General features: G+C 37.1%; 2 protein-coding genes across 5 annotated transcripts in view; one reads left to right on the top strand and one right to left on the bottom strand.

The window, feature by feature from the left end:
- kcnh4b (potassium voltage-gated channel, subfamily H (eag-related), member 4b) overlaps positions 1-6,492 on the top strand; it is a 43,695-nt gene extending 37,203 nt beyond the window's left edge. The window contains exons 13-18 of one of the 3 annotated variants that reach the window (XM_051124629.1): positions 1,411-1,517; positions 1,597-1,673; positions 1,858-2,119; positions 2,239-3,246; positions 5,367-5,439; positions 6,403-6,492. In XM_051124629.1, the coding sequence (XP_050980586.1) occupies positions 1,411-1,517; positions 1,597-1,673; positions 1,858-2,119; positions 2,239-2,924 (1,132 nt within the window). In that variant the 3' untranslated portion in view covers positions 2,925-3,246; positions 5,367-5,439; positions 6,403-6,492. Of the gene's footprint in view, positions 1-1,410; positions 1,518-1,596; positions 1,674-1,857; positions 2,120-2,238; positions 3,247-4,118; positions 4,475-5,366 lie in introns of all 3 variants that reach the window. The other 2 variants (XM_051124627.1, XM_051124626.1) reach the window with 2 other exon arrangements.
- Positions 6,493-9,813: 3,321 nt separating this feature from the next.
- ghdc (GH3 domain containing) lies at positions 9,814-22,617 on the bottom strand. 2 transcript variants are annotated; one of them, XM_051125119.1, is made up of 11 exons: positions 22,376-22,615; positions 21,668-21,931; positions 20,916-21,112; positions 20,351-20,545; positions 15,823-15,942; positions 15,065-15,362; positions 14,087-14,276; positions 11,625-11,696; positions 11,194-11,327; positions 10,833-10,921; positions 9,814-10,745 (listed from the first exon to the last, which is right to left on the bottom strand). In XM_051125119.1, exons 1-11 carry the CDS (start codon positions 22,452-22,454, stop codon positions 10,524-10,526), a joined length of 1,860 nt encoding a protein of 619 aa, XP_050981076.1. In that variant the 5' UTR covers positions 22,455-22,615; the 3' UTR covers positions 9,814-10,523. The 2 variants fall into 2 exon arrangements, with proteins under 2 accessions (XP_050981076.1, XP_050981077.1); XM_051125120.1 differs by having other exon boundaries at positions 10,573-10,741; positions 22,376-22,617.
- Positions 22,618-25,914: the final 3,297 nt, after the last annotated feature.

Here is a 25,914-nt window from a genome sequence, read left to right as displayed (position 1 = left end):
CGACTCACCATAGTAAAATTTTAGTAAAATGTCTATAACTCCTTAAGGGGGATATTTTCACCAAACTCAGAACACTTATGTAAGAACTCAATCTGAGGTCACAGGACAAAAATCGCAGGGCTTGACCACTTGGCGGTGGTTTAAGAGGGAAAAAACATAAAAATTATTATACCTACGCAACCATTTGTCCTATCAGAATGACAATCACTCTGCACAGTCTTGGTCCGAAGTGTTACAAGTGTCTATAAAGTCATTTGCGCATCTCAAAAAAACATGGCCGTCATTGGCCGATGGAGTTTGAGCACCTATGAGACAAGGTTAACGGAGGCCGATCAGAACGAAACTCAGTGGGCCTGTTTGACTCGTGGCCCCAAAAGTCTGTGAGAAATTTCAAAGAAATCGGCCACTGGGGGGCAATATTGCATTATTCAAATGTGTAATAATTCTACATTTACACATAATATTTGTATTATATGATAGAACTCCTCATTCTGAGCAACTTTGCCTCTAGAACCACTGCTGTCAATCAAAGTGTTTGTTAAATGATTAAGAAGATGTAAAAGACCTACTTTTGCAAACTAGTCCTAGGTTTTTCACTTAATCTAGAAAAAAAGCAGTACACTGCAGTACAATTCTCTGGACTCTTTAGGTTAATAATTATCAAAAATGTTGGAATTTACGCTTTGGGAAGCTATAATGGGGTGGTTTAGAACAGGGCCCTGTCCAAATGTACCCAAAATCCTATAAAGCCAAAATGGAAAACTAAAACTTCACAAAACTTGGTGAGCACATTCGACAGGTGATTCTAAACAAGCATGCAATGTTTTAAGGAGATCAAAGCACAGCTGGCACTATAGCGATTAAAAAGGATTCAAAAACACTTTATTTCTAATTTGCTTTTTTTAAATTATTGATTTAGGTGGTCACAGGCTTGCTACATAATATCTTTTTTCATATGTGCTTAAATACCTTAAAGCACTTGAACCCCAGTAATCACTGCTTGCAGCTGTATTTATGTATTGCAATGCTCAGGTAGAATTAGAATAGCCTTCACTGTGTGCCCTATTGACTTTGCTCACTTTTATCACTTTCACTTTTCTTCTAATGCACTGGTTTGCTAAGCTGAACAGTCAATCAGAGAAATTGAAGTTAATATGCTCAATCGTCCTAAAATCCCCTGATTCATTACATCCATGTAATGCAGACAGTGTGGAACACACTATATCTGAGCTGATAGATGCTCAGTGACTGTTTGACAGTTGACCGTCAACTTAGTGTGTCACAGCCTTTAGACCTTCTTATTGTGATGAGCAGAGTTGCCTACCCCTGTATAAATGAAGTAGACAGTATGAATACTTTTAAAGAGATCTCTATTTGACTCTGTATCTGACTATATGTGGCTTTATATAGAGTTGTGGATGGAATTGAGGACAACGGACATGTGTTTCGTTTTAATGTGGAGGACACCAATGCCAAAACTAGTACAGTTACATCGATGGGAAGTAAGACACTGAACGGTAATAATATTTTATTCGTAGTATGTAAGTCACATACCGTATAGATCATTTGGGTCATTGCATCTTTGTTTTAATGCAGGGTCTGGTCAGGTGAATGCGTCACTGCTTCAGGAGACAAAGGAAGTGAAAGAGACCATTGATCAACTCAACAAGAAGGTACAGTGACAATCTCATTCCTAAACACAGAGACATTAAATCTTTCTAAAACATTTTAATACTTACAGTACAAGCTCAGAAATCGTAATTATAACATGAGGTGTACTCAATGAAGGATGCAAATTGTTTCCAACTGATGGTTTATTTGAATTTTATGAATCTCATGTTTATATATACTTCGCAGATGGGCAACCTGAAACAGGAAGTGTCAATTCTAACAAAGGATTTGCATCACATAATGCACCTCCTGCAAGCACAGATGGCTGTTCGTCACTACACAGCACCATTGTCTTCCTGTCCCTATGGAGTCCACATGATGTCCAGTTCTTCTGTCAGTATGTCTCCAGCCTATGTCTTAGGTTCCAGCATCCACATGCAGCACAAAGACCATGTTGTCCCTGAGGGTCTCCTGGGTTCCACATCTTGGAGTCACGGCAGACCTAGTGGTATGGCCACAAACTCCCTGTAGCTTTTGTTTTTTCATTGATGATACCATCTATTTGTGTATACAAGTTGGCGGAGACTTCATCATCATTTGATTAAAATGTTTCTCTGGTATGTACAGGTGGCTCTGGTTGTGCTCAGTACTCTGAGAAGCAAGGACACTTTCACCAGCATGAGTCTAATCAACCTTCTCCTGTGAAAACAAGTGAACCCTGTTCCCATAACTGGAGTTCCATCTATACCTCAGTTCCCTCCAATATCAGCCACCATCACTTCTCTCCAGGCTCCTCTCTCCTTAGCATCAGCCCAGGAACCCAGGGTCCAACACTTGGAGAGAGTCCACGAGCAGAGGGCTTATCACTAGGCATTTGTGCTGGAAATGGAGCCAATGCCAGTATCAGCCAGTCACATCCTGTTTTGCATACACCGTTTCCTCAAACATTGGGTGGTTCTTCATTTGCTTGCAAGGTCACACCAAGCTCGTATTCACAGCTACACATTTCCACAGAACCAGCATTTCCCTATTTCACTCCAACCGTGGATGAAGAGCACAGGACTCCAGAGTTAGTACCTTCCACTTTCCTACAAGAGAATTCTCCACCCTCTCCAAAGGAATCAGACATAGTTCACTCTTCTCTTGAGGAGTCATCTGAGGTAGAGCACACCAGTCGGGAGTGCCTACTGGGTAATCAAAGGCTGGGCCAAGATAGTGAGACATCAGAGAGCAGGTCCAGTGGGTCGAGTGTAGGACTTTGTAGCCAATCTGAGAGCACAGAGACCACATGGTGCCTGGATCTGATGGACTAACAATGAGGAAAGACTATAATCAAAACAACCACAATTTCTGTTTGAATTTTAACACCATTTTCCTTCCATTATGAATTTCATTACGTTCAGAGTATGAAGAGAAGAAGCTGCTCAGCAGATACACATCTGGACCATCAACAAATACCTTTTCCACCAACAGGGTATCAGAGCCAGTGCCTGATCTGGAAACTTTTCCTGTTCCACTGCAGAAAATGGCAGTAACGGTGTGGAAAAACTGGTGCCACAACAACTTCTAAAACCTGCTAATCTCAAACAAGAAATCACAAAATGTTAGAGGCTAGGGCCTGGATATGCTTACCAAGTAAGTTTTCAAAACTAGAATAATTAACACACACACGCACACAAAACATTAAATTGTTCCCATTACAAGCAGTCAAGCTATTATTACTGTTCTGGAAAATACACCATATTTGCTATACACACAACCAACTGTGTGTATAGCAAATAAGGTCCTTCTTTTAATTGTTAAAAGGGTAGTTCACTCAGAAATGAAAATGGTATAATTTACTCAGCCTCTTGTTATTTTAAACCCATAAAACGTTCGTTCATTTTCATCACACAAATTAAGATATTTGTCTGATAAATATTTTCTCATCTCTCTTGTCAATACATTTAAAGTCCAAGCAATCACAATTTTCAAGCTTTTAAAAAAGTTCAGAAAGACTTTTATACTTATGACCAGTCCATATGAATGGACTGGTTTAATCCAAGTCTTCCCAAGAGACAATTATGTTACAAATGTCCACATCCGCTCTTGCATTAAAAATAAGTTGAGAAATGGTTTTTGCAAAAGTGTCAGCTGAAAGTTATTTCTTATAAATGTTTTTCAATATTAAGCTTTAATTTCAGTTATATGGACCAGCAACATTATAATGCCTATAGAACAATCATACCCCTCTGAAACCCCATTCCAAATAGCTTTTCCAGCCTAATTTACAATTTTGGTCATACAACATAAAACCAATGAAAAACAAAACACAACAGTTCTGCAGATTAATAAAGAACAAAAAAACTAGTATAACAGGGTTGGAAAAGTCATCAGTCCCCTGATTTAATACATCGTAAAGCCAACTTTTGCTTTAATTACAGCCATCAGTCTTTTTGGATATGTCTGTACTAGCTCCTGTACAAGCACACCTTGATTGGGGAATATTTGCCCTTTCTTCCTTGCAGAATTGCTCAGGTTCAGTCAAATTCTGTGGTGAGCGGCAGTGGACCGCTCTCTTCAAATCCATCCAGATTTTCTGCCACTCAAGGACATTCACCTTCTTATCCTCAAGCCATTTCTTTGTTTTGGCAGTATGGTCATTGTTGTGTTGGAAGGTGAACAACCTGCCCATCTTCAGCTGTCTAGCAGAGGGACGCAGGTTTTCCTCAAGAATTTGGATGTACTTGGCAGCATCCATTTTCCCTTCAATCCTGACCAATCGCTCAGTCCCAGCTGAAGAGAAACACCCCCACAACATAATGCTGCCACCACCTGTGTTTGCCTTTTGCCAAACATAGTGCTTGGGGTTCAGTCTAAAAAGGTACATTTTGGTCTTATCAAACCATAGCGCCTTTTGCCAGATGGTATCAGACTCTTCCAAATGTGTTTTTGATTAGAGCAAGGCTTCTTTCATGCCACCCTGCCATAGAGGTCAGCTTTGTGTAAAGCTTGGGAGATAGTTGTCACATGCACACTGACTAGACCCAGTCATAAAGGCCTCTGGCCTCCTGGTAGCTTCTCTTATCAACATCCTCCTGGCTCTGTCATCCACTTTGGATGGACGGCCTGATCTAGACAATGTGCTGGTGGTGCTATATGCTTTCCACTTCTTAATGATGCTCTAAACAGTACTCCGCAGGATAACTAAAGTCTTTGAAATGTTTTTGTAGCCTTCTCCTAACTTGTGCCTTTCTACAACTTTATCCTGGTGGTCTTTTGAAAACACTTTACCAACCATGGTGAATTCTTTGCCATACCATGCACTACTAACAGTGGAATCTTCAAGAAACAGCACATTTAATTCTGAAGTAATCAACACCACTATTATTTGTATCAGTGGGGCAATTAGCCTGGTGTTTAATCTGGAAATTGATTGCTTGCACAAGTTTATAATGGTATACTCTACGGGGATGATCACTTTACCAAACCAGGAATTTCACTGATTAATTTTTAATAATCCTCCAGATTTTTTAAAATGATATTTTAAATATATTAAATATATATTTTAAATGAGTGTTATAACGTGTACATGCAGCTCAAAAAGTTGGACTTCATTTTTTGACTTTCCAGGGTGTAATGTGACAAAAGGTAAAGGTTTTCACAGGGTATGATGATTTTCTACAGGCACTGTACTGTAAAATGTCAGCTCATTAACCATTAGATAATCAAGTGGCAAAAATGCAAACTAATTTTGAACTGCTTTATCTTTTCAGAAACCTGATTCCTGCCATCTCATTCTTAAAACTCTAAAACTATGCAAAGCTACATGTGAATTGTCATCAAATGGTGAGTATCTTCACTAAAAAAAAACTGGTGACTGTATTGTCTTGTTTTTCATGAGTACACTTAATATGTTAGTTGTCAACTGTGGACATCAGTTGTAGAATTCACAAAATTCTATTTCAAAAATCGCTTTCATTCAAGTATGATTTTCTGTGTGTCTATATGTTCTTGTACTCTGAAACTGAATGAATATTTTAAATTGCTGCAGATATCTAGAACAGAGCATGTACGTACAGTACAGTACTTTATCATTTCACTTTACCTATAAGAGCTTGACTGTTTACTCAAATGGGACATATCAAAGAAAAGCAGGCAAATGCACTGGAATAAAAAAAATTACTGTGGAGTTAGATTATATTCAAAAATATATTGTATTACATTCATAACAGTTCTTGCAGCAAACTAATCTGACATACCTCTATAATCTATGTCCATGATAGACCATGATATTTATTTTTTCAATCAAAAGACCTCATCATAATGTATTATTTGATGACCATGTAGTACAGGAAGAAATGTTACCATAAAATTAAAAGCCCAGAATGTATCCTCAAAAGGATTATTCTGTGTAACTTTCAGAACAGATAAAATGACAGCCACATGCACAGTTGACAGAATACTGCATGACAAATTAAAAAAGCTTATTAATAACAGTTATGCATTTCAAATATCCTGAGTATTGCTGTCATTGTTTAATCTGGGAATGTTGCATGTTGAAATTACATAAAACTTTTAAAAGTTGCTGCCAGAATTCCAGTAATACTCTATTGCACTAAGTAACTAAAATTAATGAAACTCAGGGTTTATTTTTTCATTTGCACAATGACTACTTAAACCAGTAAGGAGATATTTAAATTCTACATTATATGCAACATGGACCTGCACACATATGAAAAAATATAGACTTGGACTCTTGTATGTGATTATAGTGTATGTAATAAATAAAGTGTTAATAAATGTTCACAGGTTATTTGAGTGGTCATAAAAGTAGCATTGCAGTAGAAAACTGGACAAACATGATTATAAACGTATGTATGTTTTTTTTATATATATATACCTTTAAAAACTATGACACTGAATACTAAATGCAGATTTCAATTGTTCTGTGGAGGGCTGTTTATGCTTTCATTGCTTATCAAACAAAACTCTTTGTCAAACTGTTTGATTGCTTTCATTTACATTAACCTTGAATCTTGTATAAAATGGCAGATTTTTTCCCTCTTTTTACCACTTTTTGCATGGTAATTCTTATTCCAAATGTAAATTTGCTTTGTGTGCATGCAAATGTATATAATTATAAGGGTTCAAATAAAACACTTTTTCCCTTAGTGTGTTCCTAGTATCTTTGTACATATAAGCTATCTTAAGCAGGGTCACATTTAACTTTCTTTAAGGGGCAATATTTGCCCCCTGGAATTTTTATTTGGGCGATTATTATGATCGCTTTATTAAATATATTTGTATTTTCTTTTGTCTAATTTAAATGAATTCATTCAATCTAAATTAGTACTATAGGCTGTTAGCAATAACATTTTTAGCAATGTCAACAAAAGCCTTTACACCGGCAGTGTGGAGCAGAAGCTGCATTTGACATGGCATTTTAAAATGTTTAAGATTGCCATGGTGGCTTTTTTTGTATTTACACTCTTGTTAATACTGTATGACTGAGGTGTGTCAGAGTAGACATACACTGTTAAAAGTTTTCACCAGTTTTAACTTAAAACCTGATTACGTTAAATCAACTTAAAAGTACAAGTCATTTCAACTAAGATGTTAAATCTACTTAAAAGTACAAGTCCTTTTAACTCACTTTATTGTAGTGAGTTGCAATGACTTGTAGTTTTAAGCTGATTTAACTTAATTTTAAGACAGCTGCTAATCTTAAGTTTTTAAGTTGAAACTGGTAAAAACTTTTTACAGTGTATTAGATGTTACAAATATAATCTGTAAGCTAATTCTGACAGATTATCTTTGTTCTATTACTTTGCTTGCCATCGCTATCAGAGCCCGCACATTAGCAGAACAAAGCGTAAAGCTCTGGTTTGGAGACGAGGCTACTTTTTCAACCCATTTTTACTCCCTTGATATCTGTTGCCGCATATCCAAGATGCCAAAACCACCCTCTGGTGTCTTTATTGCAGTGCTTTCAATGAAAAACATTTGCCATCAATAGCCTGACATAAAGGGTGTCAAAATTACAGTGCAGGGGTATAATTTTGTCATTATGACATGGTATTTTGAGGCATGATTTTCATTATAGGATGCCTTGGAATTGAAAATCAGTTGGATTTTTTAATGGATGTCAGTGGAGGAGAAGCTTCAATATCCTAAGTTCAGTTCAGTTCAGTAATTGTCTTTTGTGAAACAATAGCTGATCACTTTATTAATTGGCAGCCTGTCCGCTAATCTTCAAGCTGAAGGACTTAAGCTTGTTGATGCAGTTCCTGTTACTGTTTCCCCAAACTTCCCTTCTTTCAGAAGAAAAAAAAATGATGAAGCCTTCTTTCAGAACTTGAAACTCTGAACTCAAGGGTACATTTGTTCCTTCATCATACTAAGGAGTTGTACTTGAACCTCTCACACTTGAAGCAAGACTTTTCTACTCCATTGTGTGAAAAGGTTATGTTCTTTGTTTCCTGCCCACTACAAGATATTCAATGGTTTCTGGTACGATCAGACGACAAAAGACCCCAGACACATTTTTTTTTTTTTTACAATCGATATGTTTAATAAGACTCTTATGGATTGGAAATGGATTTAATTTGGAACCTGTTTTTTCCTTTGGCTTTGGCTTACAGTTGTTATTTGTGGAAAAAAAAAAAACTAAGGTGCATAAAACATGTTACAGTAGGTCACTATCATCACCACCCTCATTCTCTGTATTTGACAGGTTTTGTCAGTGTTGTAGTTGAAACCAGCTCATTCGAGTCCAAGCCAGGGTAAGACCAGAAGGCCTGGTCTCTAAAACTAAAATGAAATAAAGCTACAAAAACACTACATTTTTGTCCTCACTTCGTTTTATGGCTCTAGAAGATTTTTCATACAGCTTTAACTATTAAAGGGGTCATGGGATGCCCATTTTCCACACGTTGATATGATTCTTTAGGGTCTTAATGAAAAGTCTATACTATACTTTGGTTAAAAATTCTCAATGGTTGTGTAAAACAACACCTTTTTTACCTTGCCAAAATGAGCTCTGCAAAAATCATCCCACTCTGAGGGATTGTTCCTTTAAATGTAAATGAGCTCTGCTTGCCCCGCCCCTCTCTTCTCTCTGTGGAGTGACGAGCTGCTCCGAGAGATTGTTTACTTTAGCTGCATTTAGCACGTTTAGCCACAAAACTTGCTAACTAGCACGTTATTAGGAAAGGTGATTGCATTCATAAAAAATCCTTATACTCACTTCTGCTGTAGGTGAAGCTGGATCATGAATGATTTGCGCAAACATAGACGCATTAATGTAGATTGGGAGGCGCATTCCATTCACAAACAAATGTAATCCACTACATCTTCAGCGGCTCAGATGTCGGGAGTAAATGACGACCACTATGTTCATTATTACATCCAGCAACACAACACCTCAATCTGAGATATTCTTGTCTAATTTACATCCCTGCTCCGGCATCGAAACGATGGAGGTTGGACTGTTACAGCTGATCTGATGTAAAACGCTCATGTCAATCAACTATCGTGGGAGTGGCCTCTGTCGGTGTGACGCCACACTGACAGGCATCTGAGAATGGCTTGAATTGAAAAAGGGGATATTATATTTACAGATTAATTAAAAACCACTGCATGAATTTTTATCATTATAGGGTAGATGTGTACATACACTGCTAACACACATTAATATTCAAACAACATGAAAAAGTGAACTTTGCATCCGTTAGCCCCCCTTATGACGTCCTGAAGCCCCCCGCAATGATCTGAAGGACTGACCCCTTCACCCCTGGAATACGATTTTAAATGTGAAAAGCTAAACCGAATACGATTTCAACTGAGGGGTACCCCTCCGATCTGATTTCTACCACCTCAGATTCTATTTGACCCACTCCAGCCCCCAAAAAACTGGTCGATTTTAACCATTCGATGCGGACAATCACCAGTGTATTTAAACTTTCACTGCTAAATTCCAATATATCACAACAATTCAGTTTTTTCAACGGCAAAAAAAAATGTTTCAGACATTTAAATTAATTACTAGCAAAAAAGACATCTGTTAAATACACCCTGATGTTTGTGAGTTTGTTAATGCACTGGTGTGTAAGGAAAGCGCCAACAATCCTTTCAATTAAAATCTGACTACGTATTTTATTCATATAGAATACCCCCCACACCCCCATTAGCCCCCGCCCCGAGAATCATACAAGCCCCCCCCAAGTCACATGTTTTGGCACCAGGACTGAGTGCATGTACTCAGTACAATCTCCTAGGGTCTTAACTGTATGTGGTTTCAAGTCGCGCCCAAAAGGGAGAAAAAAATAAATAAATCAATCATTGGTCAAATTGGATAGCATTTAAATTAAATAAAATTAGGTGACACTAAGGTAATAATAACAATGATTACGATAATTTAATAATTTTCATTATAAATTCAACTCCATTACATTCTGATGATGGACTGTCCCATTTGGTCAAATCAAACTATTAGCATGAACATAGCCTGAAAGTTACTCAGGTTTTTGGAAGTGAAAATTGAGGTTAGCCACTCACTCTGAAGTAACTTACCCTAAATAAATTACTACATACCTTACTAAATATCCCAATGATAGAAACCTGGTGTGCTAAGTAAGGGACACATCCAAGATGTGCAGTATTGGGGTCCTCCATGACCAAAATCAAGAACCATCTCTCTAGCAGCACCAAATAGATCTATAAACAAGACTTCCATTGGTTGGGCAAACAGACTCAAACTCATGGCATTGGTTGAGCCAAGCTGGTTCTGAATGCTTCAACAGAAAAATGTTTTGAAAATGTTATAGAGCCACATTGTAATCAACCTACCATCTTCAGATATAAAACCAGGATAGCAGAAATTATTTTAACATTGCCACAAATGACACTTCATTCACCTCCATGTGAAATGCTCATGAAAAAGCCCTCTGCAGTAGAAAATCTGCAAACTCTCTTCTGCGTATCACACGCTGCATTTTAAAAGTGTTGGACGAAGCAGTGGAGAAGGCCATCATGCGATCTTTCAGTTCTTGGAAGGTTCCGTCACGAACAAGCTGAACTCTCATCGGTCCGATGCTGCCTTTCATCCTGAAGGATCGGTATATATCAGAGTCCTCCTGAAGGCAGTGATCTAACTTGGATTTAAAAGCAATATTCAATATAATGATCAGTTAAAGAGAACGGTATCTTCAAAGTTCTTAAATGAACATACAGATAATCACCTTGTATCTTTGTTCCTCTGAGAGGTTTCTCACACCCTTTAGCTCAACAAACACAAGATAATGCGGCTGAGCTATTCCAGATGCACTGCCTACAGCAAGCACAAACAACAAATTAAATGCAACATTCATTGCATTTATTTGCCTTTCAGTATTACATAAAACATCAACTTAGGAAATCTAATTTCACGTTCCAGGTTCAATACAACTTACATTATACTGATGTTTACACAGACACACTGCTGTAATTCAATCGCACTAGTCACACATAGACTAACTGATCAAATATGTGCAAACTGCTAAATCATAATAAATCTGGAACATACCATTTACATAAAAAGACTTTGCAAAAGATAAATGTTACCTAAAATGCCGCTCTCAACGCAGCTGTAGTCTATTAGTTTGGCTCCTGGCCACTGTGTCACTGCCCTCTTAAGAGCCCCCAAAAACAGTGATTCAGACACTTTCTCTCCACGCACGCTCAACATCTGACCGCGCCTGAACACACGTTCAAAAAACGATTACAAAGAAGAGATAACTCATGTTCTAGTGGCTAGTGCCATATTCTACTGTTTGAGCTACAAGAATGAAGCTACTGCAGAAAACTTCACATTATTCACATTTGCACTGCCGAATATCTTATGGACACATAAAGATATATTAAAAATGTAACAAGAAATTGTAATCACAATATTTAAAAAACTTAATTAAAAGTGTTGTGCTGTTTAGAACACTCAGTTTGTATTACAGTTTAACGAACATTTGATTTACATAATGTGTAATAAAAATGTGTACCTATACTGAAACTCCACTTTTGGACACTGGTTATGAAACCCAACTATTTTCACAACATCTCCAATGCGATACCTGAAAAACATAGATGGCAGACTTTGGAGAAGGTTTACAACATACTTTTACCAATATTTTAATTTTCTAATTTTATTATTTTACATTCCTTTTTTTAAAAAAAAAATACACAGTACATTAATTAAACCATCTGTGTCCTTAAAGTCTGTATAAAGGCAATTCAGAGAATTATTTCTAGACACATTATAAATGTTAGAAATGTATTGCTGAAACACGTTGCAAAGACTGTGAACTATGTAGCACTGAATTGACCTCTCAGTAAGCCCCGCCCCCTCAGTTACTGTTGCTCACTCGGACAAACAAACGCTTGGGTTGAGTTGCCTGGGAGGATAAATTTGGGACACAGAAAGACCATCATTCAAGTGGGACTTAAATATGCCATGGGGGATATATAAAAAATATTAAAATAAATATGTAAATATACAGCTCACAATGCAAATGGGAAAGCTTGACAACATCCCGGATTAACACTATTCATGTACCGCAGTGTAAGATTAAATTAATTTACATTTAAAGAAGAAGTCCACTTCCAGAACAAAAATACAGATAATGTGCTCACCCCTTGTCATCCAAGATGTTCATGTCTTTCTTTCTTCAGTCATAAAGAAATTATGTTTTTTGAGGAAAACATTTCAGGATTTTTATCCATATAGTGGACTTCTATGGTGCCCCAAGTTTAAACTTCCAAAATGCAGTTTAAATGCGGATTCAAATGATCCCAAATGTGGTTGTAAATGATCCCAGCCAAGGAAGAAGGGTCTTATCGAGCGAAACGATCGGTTATTTTCATAAAAATAATATAATTTCCATACATTTTAATGTCAAACGCTCATCTTGTCTTACTCTGCCTGAACTGTTTTTTTCCGGTTCATGACAGTTAGGGTATGTGGAAAAATTCCCATCTCATGTTCTCCCTTAACTTCAAAATCACCCTATATCGCTGTTTTAGCTTTTTTGTTAAGGGTGTTTGATCTTCTTTGCATGTTAACTTTGCAAAGACTGGGTCGGTACTTCTGCAGTGATGTAGGATGATTTTGAAATGATTTTTAATTTTTGTCTTAAACCAGAAATATTGCATTTTTTTAGTGGAAATAACCGATCGTTTTGCTACATAAGACCCTTCTTCCTCGGTTGGGATCATTTACAACCGCGTTTAAACTGCATTTTGGAAGTTCAAACTTGGGGCATCATATCAGTCCATTATATGGAGAAAAATCCTGAAATGTTTTCTTCAAAAAACATAATTTCTTTACAGCTGAAGAAAGAAAGACATGAACATCTTGGATGACAAGGGGCTGAGTACATTATCTGTAAATTTTTGTTTTGGAAGTGGACTTCTCCTTTAACCAGTTTATTATGAAGAAGGACTGAAATGTAGACCTTCGTTTTGTGTTTTTGACCTACACTGTACATGATGTGATTACAGCTCGCTTTGTACGTTAGCATGTACTCACTAACCTTATTGTTAGCTAGTTTTAGCCAAAGATATCTTGCTGAAGCACAAGATTACATTAACATTCTATTTGAATAGATGAAAAGATGAAACCTAATTGTGACCCTGGACCACAAAACCATTCATAAGAATCAATTTTCTGAAATTGAGTTTTATACATCATCTGAAAGCTGAATAAGTAAGCTTTCCTTTGATGTAAGGTTTGTTATGGATATGACAATATTTGGCGGAAATACAACTATTTAAAAATCATGAATTCGAGGGAGCAAAGAAATCAAAATATTGAGAAAATCGGAACATGATCTTTACTTAACATCCTAATGATTTTTGGCATAAAAGAAAAATCAATAATTTTGCCCCATACAGTGTATTTTTTGGCTATTGCTACAAATATACCCATGCTACTTAAGATTGATTTTTTGGTCCGGGGTCAAAATTAGAGCTATGACAACCAAAAAATCTATATTTTCAAAAGATGTCAGAGTCCGAGTGCAACTAATACTCAACCGCCATCGTTTGAGAGGAGGGTCTCACCGGTAGGTCAGCTGTGGAGTTAGACCGTTAAACAGTTTTCACCATTTTTGCTTTAAGGGCGGGCCTGAAATCATGTCTTGATGATGCACTGGAGCCACTAGGCATGGCCCCTCCCCAACACTATAATAACTAGAGCACATTAGCATCAATGGTTTGCCCGCTCAATTGAGAGTTACTGTCATTACCGTTAGTTACTGCTGCCTACAGTTTGCTGGCTACCTATTTCCCATAGCGTCCTCTTTCCTCCCTCCCTTCACAGAGCCATGGTTACGTTGAGTAATTCTGGATGTTTTCTCTATTTAAGACTATTGAGATCTTCACAGAAAGATGGTGAAATAGCAGCTAAAGCAGGGAATTTAAAGAAATCCCAGTAAAAGTGTAGCAGCAGGATCATGAAACTGACCTGAATAATCCTGAAGCGTTGGTGACCAGCAACTCATAGTTATGTCCTTCCTGAAGCTGCTCCATCAAGAGAGTTTTGGGCCGCTCTGAATCCAGATCCTCCTCTGGTATGAACTCACAGAACATGGAGCGAGGACACAGGAGATATTGTCTGCTATCCTGCTGAGGCCACAGGTTCACACCTATCAGGCCTGAAAGATTAAATACAGACCATTATATACAACTGATGCATGCATTTTTTTCATATGCAGGTTGCCAGTTATAACCGTTGGCTAACTATGGCCGTAAGTTCCATTGGACTACTGGTAACAATTGAACTTGTGACCATAGCTGCTTTTGGGAAACGCAGCCTAGGATAGTCAGAGACTTCTTCCGAAAACATCAAAAAATAGTAATAATTTTAAACATTTGACCAGAAGTATACATTCAGTAATCCAAGGGAATACGCAATAGATAATATTTTTAAGCATTCTGTAATCTGAAGCGTAAACCTTCCAATCCTGCCCATGGAAAAGCACAAAGACTTGATTTATTACTTTAAAGGAGAAGTCCATTTCCAGAACAAAAATTTACAGAGAATGTACTCACCCCCTTGTCATCCAAGATATTTGTGACTTTCTTTCTTCAGTCATAAAGAAATTATGTTTTTTAAAGGAAAACATTTCAGGATTTTTCTCCATATAATGGACTGATATGGATGTGGAAGTATGGTTTGAACCAATCGTTTCACTAGATAAGACTCTTCTTCCTCGGTTGGGATCATTTACAACTACATTTGGAATAGTTTAAAGCCGCATTTACTACATTTTGGAAGTTCAAACTCGGGGCACCATAGAAGTCCACTATATGTAGAAAAATACAGAAATGTTTTACTCAAAAAACATAATTTCTTTAGGACTGAAGAAAGAAATACATGAACATCTTGTAAATTTTAGTTTTGGAAGTGGACTTCTCCTTTAAAATATCACTACAAACACACCTTCAGTGGCAGCATAGAAAGGGGAGTAGAACGGAACATCTTTACAGTAGTGCTGCCGCAACATCTCCCCATAAATCTGGTTGGAGCCCGAATCCACTGTCAGAACCAGGTGTAGCTGGGGCCATATTCTGAGTGCGATCCCCTCAAAGCCTTCCTCAAACTGAGCTGTGAGCTCAGCAGCTCTCTCTGGATCCGGCTTCATCATTTTCTCTAGAGCACGGCGTACATCAGCTTTCAGGTTCAGACCGGAGTTAATCATGCCCACTTCCACATCCGCCACAAGCTCTTTCCACTTTTCCTAAATGCAGACACACAGATTGCTACTTGAGTAATTGCTACTTTCGTTATAAAACAACTGATCAGGCAAATCTGGGAGTGTAATCCAGCTTCTTTTTAATTCTGTTGTTTTCTATACACATGTATTCATTCATGGTACTACTGTATTTTTTGGCCCAACAAGACCACACTGCAAAACTTCAGTTGTCCTTGTTTACAACAAAAGTTTTATGATTTAAAATGAACTATGCATTATGCCTTGGTCACTAACCAAATAAGCATTCCTGTTCACCTGATAGCATTATACAGACTTTAAGTTGCATTTAAACCTCAAAATAAACAATAATACAAAATAAATGATAATAATAATAACTGAGATGTGCTCATTTAAATTGCAATTTTGATTATATACTTTGCAAAATAAATAATGTAACATAGAAGCTTTTTCATTGGTGGTCTCAGACTTTTGGACATCACTGTACCTGCAGGGCTCTGAAGGCATAAAAGACGGTAGAGCAGAAGTTGGATTCTAGCATGCCAAGATAGCGGTCCTTCAACCCAAACAGCAGATGGAGATATAAGGCATCTCTCTCATTCAGCACCTAGTGACAAAGCCAACAGTGTTTTTTAAATTCTATAAATTAGTGTTCTAGTCAGACTTCCAGTGCATTCACAGCAGGGTTGTGGACTTGAGTTGCATGACTTGTACTTGACTTGGATTGAAGTAACAGCATAATCAATCATAACAATCAAACATTAACAAGAAGACTTGAGACTCAACTTTGAAATACTCAAATCTTTTTACATTTCAGTTTGTTTTGAGCAAAAACTGTATTTTTCATTTCATTTCCAGTGTTCTAAGATCTCCTGTCCAACAGTTTACAGATAAAAAGGAAATATAAGCTCTGTAAATAACATTACATCAGTCACTACAAAATGTTTTTTTTTTCCAGAGACAGATGCAGTTGTAACCAAAATGTTCCATTTTTAAATGTTCAATATAGAAGTAAACACAGGTTTAATGTTTGACTTTCCTTGGATACTTGGTTTCTGACCCATTAAAAAGGCATTAATAATTAATTACTCAATTTAAAAAAAATAACCATATGACACTATAACTTATTACTGGTTTTGCTTTGGTACTCCATTAAACTCCAAGACTGTTTGACTAAAAAATGTCAACCCAACTGCAAATTGATTGAAATAAAATTCGATTTCATATTATAAAATGTTATAAATACATTCCTGAAACAAGTCTGATTTGACAAAGAAAAACTTTGAATAAGAACTGCAAAAACAAATTTGTGTTCATCAGGTTTACTGTCAAAAAATTGTATTTATTTAATTCAGGCTTACTTTATTTCATTTTTCTTTTACTTTTTTGTTTTTTTTTATGGCTGCTACAATTAACAAACCAACTGGAATTATTGAAAAGCTTTTAATGGTATTAAGTTTCTCAGAGTTACTGCTATCTAGTGGCATTTTCATGTTTCTTGCAGTTGGCTTTTAAAATGATTTTGTGGTCATCTATATTTTATTTTGCTAGTTTTAAATATGTTGATTTTTATTTCTGGTAATGAACCGTTTTCATTTAGTTTAGTTACCAATAGCACTCATCTTTATAAGAAACAGTATTTTGAAAATACCTTTTTAAAAAAAGTGAATGCAAATGTGGATTAAATCAATGAGTCATTTCCCCACAAAACAATTCATTTAATTTTCAAATCTGTATGTTCACATGAAATTGAACTGGGAAGTGATTTTTAAAAAGCCTATCGGATATAAATGACCATAAATTTACAATAATAATTAATACTCCGGCAGTGATTTTGTCAATGACTTGTTTAAGACTTGAAGTCTTTAGATTTAAGACTTGAAGGACGTTTTTCTTGATTTTCCTTAATTAATCATTTAAATTCCTTCATTATTATTATTTATTTATTTTTTTTTCCAATTTTAATTTTTATATTTAGCCCTGTGATGCACTGGTCATCTCCTTAGGGTGTTTCCCCTGCCTGAATACACTAGGGTACTTATTCACACACAGAGGATAAGTACACTAGTGAAAAAAATAAATATACTGAAATGTATTGATTATTTTGTATTTCATGCTAAATATACTACACATACATTTACATATTTATATACTAATAAAAATACCCTGCAATTGTAATATTAATATTATGAAATGTGCATTGTGCATAAGCAGCACTCCAAAAAAATTAGTAATTCCTGAGTAATACGTAAGTACATATGTTAATAGATTTTAACTATACTTACTATAAAATAAATGTATTTTAAATACAGTCATACAGTCATACAGTCTCCATTAACAATTCTGTCAGAAAATGCAACTCTTCTCTCAGAAAATTGCTGTTGCAGTTGCAAATGTTTTGGTACTCACATGTTTATTTATGTTTTTTGTTTGCATTGGAACAGAGAAGAAAAGTCAAATCTGATACAAATCCACATAGAACCCAAAAAAAAGCACTGAACAAAATTATTGGCACCCTTAACTTAACATTTGGTAGCACCCCCTTTGGAAAAAATAACTGAAATCAACCGCTTTCTGTAACCAAGAATGAGTCCTCTCTACTGGAATTCTGGACCAATCTTCTTTTGTAAACTGCTCCAGGTCATTCAGAGTTGAAGGATGCCTTCTCCCGACTGCTGTTTTGAGATCTCTCCACAGGTGTTCTATGGGATTTAGATCTGGACTCATTGCTGGCCATTTCAGAACTCTCCAGGGCTTTGTTTGTAACCATTTCTGAGTGCTTTTTGAAGTGTGTTTTGGGTCATTGTCTTCCTGGAAAACCTCTGGTGGAGACACGGGCCACTAAGTTGCGCCCCAAAAATTTTTAATAATCAGATAATCAGATTTCATGATACCGTTCACACAGTCAAGGCATCCAGTAACAGAAGCAGCAAAGCAACCCCAAAACATCTTTGAACCTCCACCATGTTTGACTGTAGGGACTGTGTTCTTTTCTTTGAAGGCCTCATTTATTTTTCTGTAAACAGTGCCATGACGTTGTTTACCAAAAAGCTCTATTTTTGTCTCATTACGTTCTCCCAGGATTGTGGTTTTGTCACATAAGTTTTGGCAAACTCCAGTCTTGCTTTTTTATGCCTTTGCCAGTGGACACAGGAATATTAAGATCTCTGGAGATGGACTTGTAGCCTTGAGAATGTCCATGTTTTTCCACAATTTTATTCTCTCAAATCCACAGACAACTCATTACACTTCTTTCTTTTCTTCATGCTCAATGTGACACACAACACAAAGGTTGCAAGTGTGATTGCTATATTGCCCAAACCTGTTACTTGCCACAGGTGTGTCTAAATACAAACTACAGGAGCATCACATGCTTAAAAAAGCAGTTATTTCTTACAATTTTGACAAGGTGCCAATAATTTTGTCCAGTCCATTTTTGAGTCCTGTGTGAAATATTATCAAGTTTGACTTCTCTTCTCAATTTTTGTGTGTTGCTGCAGTGCAAACAAAAACAATAAGCACGTGAATACCAAAACATTTGCAATTGGAACAATTTTCGGAAAGAATTGCAAGGGTGCCAATATTTTTGGCCATGACTTATTTACTAGGGTATGAGGATAAATGTAATTCAACATTTACAAACTACTATTATTGTTGCATCAAACCTAAGCTAATAACAGTATAATTGGTTTGCATGTGGATGTTGTACCATGTCTGTGAAAATTATATCATGGCAAGTCTAATCCACATCTCGCTGTTTCAGTGTTTTTGTGTTCCGCTGTTCTGCAATTTAATTGTTCTATGTTAACATACACTAGCTGGATGTCTCTGACCTCTCCATCATTGCATTTAATTATATTTTTCAGCCTCAATCAAACCTACTTTTTAAATACCTGAGCACAATTTAAAGCTGTGCTTTTTGTGTTGTTTTATGCTTTTGGCTGGACAAAACAATCTTGTTGTAATCTGTCTAACATTTATTCAGACCCTCTACTTGCTCTTGTAAGTACTTCTTGACAAACAGAGTCTGTTTTAACAGACCCCATAATGCAGGGATTGTAGCTTAGGTCATGGAGGTACACTGTCATGCAGAGTTTAGCTCCAATTCTAATCAAACATTCCCGAAAAATTTAACCAAAGTCTTTTTGGTTTGCTTGAAAGCTACAGGCAGGTGTGTTTGATTAGAGATGGACAATATGGCAGCCTGTAATAGCTATGGAGGACTATGTTTAAAAGGTACTGTCATTTGTACAATATGAAAATAAAATCTATGAAAATACCCTTTAATAAAACCTCACTTTAATTAGTTGTGAATTGTTTAATTCCAAATCTTAGAAGAGTGTGTACATAACACCATTTTCAACTAAATTGCATAAAATTATGCATTTTGGCCATTCATTTGCACAACAGTAGCATTTTGGGGGCCTGAAAATGTAAAGTTGAATCAGGTTTGAAAGTGCATGTTTTTGAAAATGATTATTGCCTGTTGTCGTCTCTATGTAAACTACAAAAATGCAAATTTGTGAAAACGATGACATTATGTGCATTACGTGTTTAGTTTATAGCAGGGGTGGCGAACGTCGGTCCTGCATAGTTTTGCTTCAACCCTAATCAAACACACATGAACAAGCTAATCAAGGTCTGAGGGGTTACTAGAAAGCAACAGGCAGGTGAGTTTTAATTAGGGTTGGAGCTAAACTCTGCAGGGCTGCGGCTCTCCAGGACCGGAGTTCGCCACCCCTGGTCTATAGGTATGTGTCCAGGTGTATAGTGTTTCTTTAAAAAGTGACATCGCCAGCTACTGGCCTGGCATGCATAATACAGCGTTTTTAGCTTTCGTGGATCAGTGTGAACGGAGACAATTTTGACAACAAGTGGCACTGTATTTGGCACATGTACATTTATTATAACATACTTTGACTCTTGCTAGAGGAGCTGAGCTGAGTGTTTCCCTTCAATATTAGCTAACATTATCACTAAATATCATGTTAGATTCATATTCATCTCCCACCTACCTCATAGGCGGGAGCTGGTGTGGTGTACAGATGCAGCATGTGTTTAGAGGAGGCAGGGGTTGACGAATTGGGGCCGATGGGAATACCTGCCTCACTCTGACGAAAAATGGGTGAGTAAAAGAGCTTCAGTGTTTTCTGGAGACGGTCGGTGGCTGGAAAGGCTTGCCTCGTGGCATCTAGACAAACTGTCACCCCCTGCCAGAAAAGTGCACAGAGATAATAGTGAAGCCCTTTGGAAAACAAAGACTTGACAGGCTAATAGAGTACATATTCAGTGCTTTCTGCTAGAGTGGAAGCTTGAAAGCTGATGATTATATTACTTTCATTAATCATAAAATGTGGTAAAGTAGCTTGATATTCAACTCACTTGTTGCTAGTTTGTATTAAGAATCTGACTTTACACTCTCTCTATATCTTTCCACTGCCTTCTGTGCAACAAACCACATTGAATAATGCATTTGGAAAAAAAAAAACAGAAAGACAGGGGAAAGTGCCTTTACTTTTGCCATTTAGTGTCTGCCATTAATATAACTTTGTACTTTTAAGAATGTGTATGTGTTGTGACCTGTGAAAAGAATTCTGTGTTGGTGTCTTTGGTGCTCAAAAGCATACGGCTGGATCCAGACGTTCCAGATGTCATAGCCAGAACGAGAGGCTTTTCCGATATTAAAACATTCTGCTCTCCTTTTGCCACACGTTCCACAAACTTTTCATAATGGTCATATTCCGTGACCGGATGGAGCTGTTGAAATGTTTCTGTGTCTGAAATGATACAATAAAAACCTTGTCATACATTTCATGACAAAATGGTGGCACATCTTACTTCTAATTTCAGTTTCATAGAAGCAAACAAGTAAAAATATAGAAATTTAAAATGCACTGCATACAACATTGTGTGCAACATTTCTGTATACTACTGTCAAACATATGAATCTATTACATGTTAATTCATTTAACTGTATCCTACATATCAGTGGCATGCTGTCAGACCCTTCAAACCCTTCAGAGAAAGGGTGAAAAAATGGAATGGTCAAAAGATTAAAGATTTAAAAGTTCTGAAACTTTATTTTCCACTTTAATCATAATAATCTATATCAATTTAAATGATAAATATACAAATAAAAAAATGTTTTGTTGATTCTTCAATAATACTGCAATTAAATTTGTATTGTGATTACTTTAAAAATGTGATTATTACGTCATTTTTAATAGCTTTTCAGTCCTAATATATATTGCACCTTAAAATGCTTATAAAGAACTTTACTGAAGACATATAATGTATATGTACAATAATATATTATCGTCAAAAACACTAACCTTTAATTGATGTAAACTTGTACTGTTTGCCGTAAACTGTGTTGGAGTGTTTCTGTAGACGTTTGAGCAGAGTTTCCTCCTGAACGCGATGAATGTCCTGTGTGTCTGTCTCTAGTCTGTTTCTCTGGCGATTCCCCAGCCAGGACACTGCTTTTACAGCCACATACTGAGCCAAAAGACTTGATATTGAGCGATTCTTGATTTTTATCTTCCATAGAAGAGCCATACAGCAGAGACACAGGAGCAAAAGTGAGCCCGCAGAAGCTGTCAGACAAAAACATAACAGCATTGGCAGGGACTGAACGGAAGAGGGCGCAAAGAAGACATTTAACAAAATATTGGGCTTCATCTTCGACAGTTTAACAATGTATACAATCATAAAACGTATACAACTTTAAAACTATGTAAATATACTAAAATATGTTATAATTAGAATTTAAGCAATATATAAGCATTTTTATACAAATTAGATGTATTCGAAAAAGCTAGATGTATTCTGGTACTGTGTCCTTCTGATGGCAATACTTTGATATATACAGTAGTGTGCTATATGGTAGCCTACTTCAAGGCAGTCGAAATGACATCATGATGAATGTCTATAAAACATGATTATAGTGTTACTTTTTTGATACTGTTTGTTAAGCTACCAATAATGAAATGACTATATCTGCATAGTTTGAAATCAGAGAAATTGTTGAAAAAACTCACCACATGTAATGGCCACGGCCAATAATGCAGTTAAACAGGGGAAAATGATCCACAAATAACGCTGATGTATCTGCATCATTGTGGTGGGCTTGTCATGTCTGAAAACTGAAAGCAAACACTGAAAACAACTTCTTCTTCTTTTGTGCAACGGTAGGCGCAATCGCGCCACCTAAAGTTCGTGTTCTGGTGATACACTAGCTATACATACTCGGGGCCAAAGCATGTGTTAAAAGTGGATAAAACTAAACAAGTCAGGCTTTGTACATTCAGCTTAATTATGTGGCGCTGAACACCTTTTCTAATGTTATAATGATTTGCATGTCAACATATTTTAATAATTAGCTATATAGCAAATAACTAAAGTAATGGACATTAATTATTAGTTAGAGCTGAGTACAGACGGCTGAGGTGAAATTATAGACAACACAAATAAAAACATTAAATGCAAGAATTAACCAATGAGGTTAAAGTATTTGTGTAGCCATGTAGGCTAGTAAACTCCATTTGCCTGTACAGGACTTGAGATGCCCGAAAATAATCAGCATAGAGGGGGATGAAAGCACTATGCTGCCTGGAAATCGTTTTGTTTGATGGATGAGGTAACTGGGGGCAGACCATCTGTGACTCCTGCTGGCCTCATTTCCTTGTTCTCCAAGGACTCTTTCTTTGGTAACTCATGAGACTCATGAGAGAAGTGATCTGCATAAGGTCACCCCAAAAAGGTGAAGGATGGAGGCCAATGACATCCTATTTGAGGTCCTTGGGGAGAGATGATGGAGGAGGAGGACAGAAGACAGAGAGAGAGGGAGATGGCTGTTCGATTGAGATGGAGAATCACTTTCTCCTGTGATTAGTGAATACATAAAGACATAAAACTGTACATAAAAATAAATAGATCAAATGAATGTTTACTAAAGATTTTAAATGAATAAATCAACTTTTCATGTTCTATACAACAGATAATAGATAGTAACTGCTATGTAGAGGTAATTTCTGTGTATATGTGCCTACTTACAAAATTTTAAATTACAGGTGGTCTGCCAATGCTGTGCATAAAACAGCTGTTATTTTGTTTCTCTCTTCTGCCCCACATACAGCATTGTCTGCCTATACTACAAGCTCATCTTCAGTAGTCTAAATTTGTCTCTTCTGCATCCATGATGTCATCTTTTAAGACGCTGCTATGCAGGGCTGTACAGCAGGCCTCTACCTGGTGGATAAAAACCTATAGATGTGATAGATGGGGCTGTGTTTCAGCACTCTGGCATTATGAACATACCTAAAAAGACTCAACTATGCAACTTCAACATCCATGCTGGTGACAATGGAGAAACCTGGAGATGGAGTGATTGTGAGGAACGACCTGTCTGCTTTGAACTTGAGTGGTGTTCTGTCCTTGCACTTCTCTTCATCTTTGCTGTCATATCATCTGACCTACAGTTGTATGTTTTGGACACTTAAGTAAAGATAGCAGCAGAGTTATCAGCTGATAAGTTTGCAGGAGAGGCTACCGGACAGATCCATGCAACCCAGATAGTTAGGGTGAAATGGGAACATCTGTCCAGTTGACCTTCTAAAGGGGTCATCGGATACCCATTATCAACATACTCATTGATATAATTCTTTAGGGTCTTACTGAAAAGTATATAACATACTTTGGTCAAAATTTCTCAATGGTTGTGTAAAACAACACTCTTTTTATCTTGTCAAAAACAGCTCTATTCACAGTGACCGGTTTCGGTGCATGTCCCTTTAAATATTAAAAAGCTCTGCTTACCCCGCCCCTCTCTTCCATGGGGTGAGCAGTTCTCTGAGAGACTGTAAATATTTGCTGTGGAACTTGCTAACTAGCACATTATTAGGAAAGGCGATTTGCAGATTCATAAAAAAAAAATTATACTCACTTCTTCTGTGGGTGAAAGCTGGATCAGAAATGATCATGTGAACATAGACGCATTAAGGTTGCTGTTTGTGGAGTAAATATTTTTACTTGTTTTTTTTTTTTATAAAAATGCCAGGTATCCAGTGTTTCGTATGCGTTTGGCCAATCAGCCTACATTTATGTCACTGCAGTTCCTATAGAACGGTTTTTGACCACACTCTGAAGTATTTCTTTCAAGTATTTGAAAGCCCTTATGGAGTCCAAGTAGTTTAAAGACTCTATTGCAAAGGGGATTGAAACTGGGGCTGGAAAGTTGTTGGTGCCTGTCATGGCAGCAACCAAAGAACACGTTGCTGGACACCAATTGTAAGAGAGGTTGTCAGGAAGATTGAGAAGGTATTTAGGGACTCCTGAATTGGCTGACATTCATCCTGAGATAGTAAAGGCTCTGGATATTGTTGGGCTGTCATAGCTGACATGCTTGTTCAACACTGAGCAACTGGCAGATAAGTGAAGTGGTTACCATTTTTAGGGGACCAGAGAGTGTCTTACAAGGTTCTCTGGAAAGGAGAATCTGACCAATTGTTGAACCTCATCTGTAGGAGGAAAAATGCAGATTCTGCTCCAGATACTGACCAGCTTTTCACTCTAAAAAGGATCCTAAAGAATGTGGCAGTTTGCTTATCCAGTCTACAGTATATGTTTTGTGAACTTGGAGAAAGCACTAATGGGAATATGGGGTGCAGGGGCTGCTTATGCAAGTGCAAAACCTGTGGTACAAGAGCTGGGTCTGCATTCTTGGCAATAAGCCAAGCTTTCTCCCAGTTTGTGAGTGCTAAACTCTGCCAGGGCTTCCCCTTTGTCACCTTTTCTGTTTTTGATATTAATGGACCAAATTTCAGCCATTCTTTGTGGACGACATTGTTCTGGAGGGCTTGGTTGATTGTGACCTTCAGTGCTCACTTGGGCAGTTTCAGAAGTGTGATGCAGCAGGGGTAAGGGCCAGCACCACAATATCTGAGGCCATGATTCATAGCCAGAAAAGGTGAATGGTCCTCTTTGGGTAGAGGGTGCATTGCTTCCCCAAATGCAGAAGTTTAAGTATCTCAATGGGTTGTTTACAAGCGAGGGCAGGTTGAAGAATGTGGAGCATTGAAGCACTAGCTCTAACTTGCTTCAACACACCTGTCTGGAAGTTTCTAGCATGCCTAGTAAGAGCTTGATTAGCTCTTACCGAGTTTGGACCGAGCTTGGGCACCTGTGGAAGCCAAGCCTTGATGCGCTGGAGGGATTACATCTCTTGGCTGGCCTAGGAACACCTTGGGATACCCCAGGATCTCCTAGAGAAAATTGCTGAGTAAATGATTTGTTGGCTGCCCTTTTTAACCTGCAGCTACAGTGAACCAGTCTTGAATAAGAGGCAGGATAGTGAATAGAGAGATGGATAGCTGATTTTCAATTAAAACTTAAATTTTAGTAACTAAAATTGATTGAACTGATTCCTGAAGAATTTTTGCAACACTGATGCCTGTTTATTACTGTAAAGTTAATTTTTTGAGAAGAGAATCACAATCACATTGTCATTCATCATGCTGTGATTAGAAAAACAGCATATATACAGACTCAGATTAAACCCCTCAGTTGAAAGTTTATAGTG

The sequence above is a fragment of the Labeo rohita genome, chromosome 12 (assembly GCF_022985175.1).
Source record: "Labeo rohita strain BAU-BD-2019 chromosome 12, IGBB_LRoh.1.0, whole genome shotgun sequence".
Lineage (NCBI taxonomy): Eukaryota > Metazoa > Chordata > Actinopteri > Cypriniformes > Cyprinidae > Labeo > Labeo rohita.
Note: the sequence above shows the minus strand (reverse complement) of the source record. Positions and strands in the feature narration are given on the sequence as shown.

Excerpts from the sequence above, each read along its gene's own strand:
- ghdc (XM_051125119.1), bottom strand. The coding sequence starts at position 22,454 with ATGATGCAGATACATCAGCGTTATTTGTGGATCATTTTCCCCTGTTTA. Across the intron at positions 15,363-15,822 it reads ATGCCTTCAGAGCCCTGCAG|GAAAAGTGGAAAGAGCTTGT; the intron begins GTACAGTGATGT and ends GTCTGCATTTAG. Across the intron at positions 14,277-15,064 it reads TTTCTATGCTGCCACTGAAG|GCCTGATAGGTGTGAACCTG; the intron begins GTGTGTTTGTAG and ends TTAATCTTTCAG.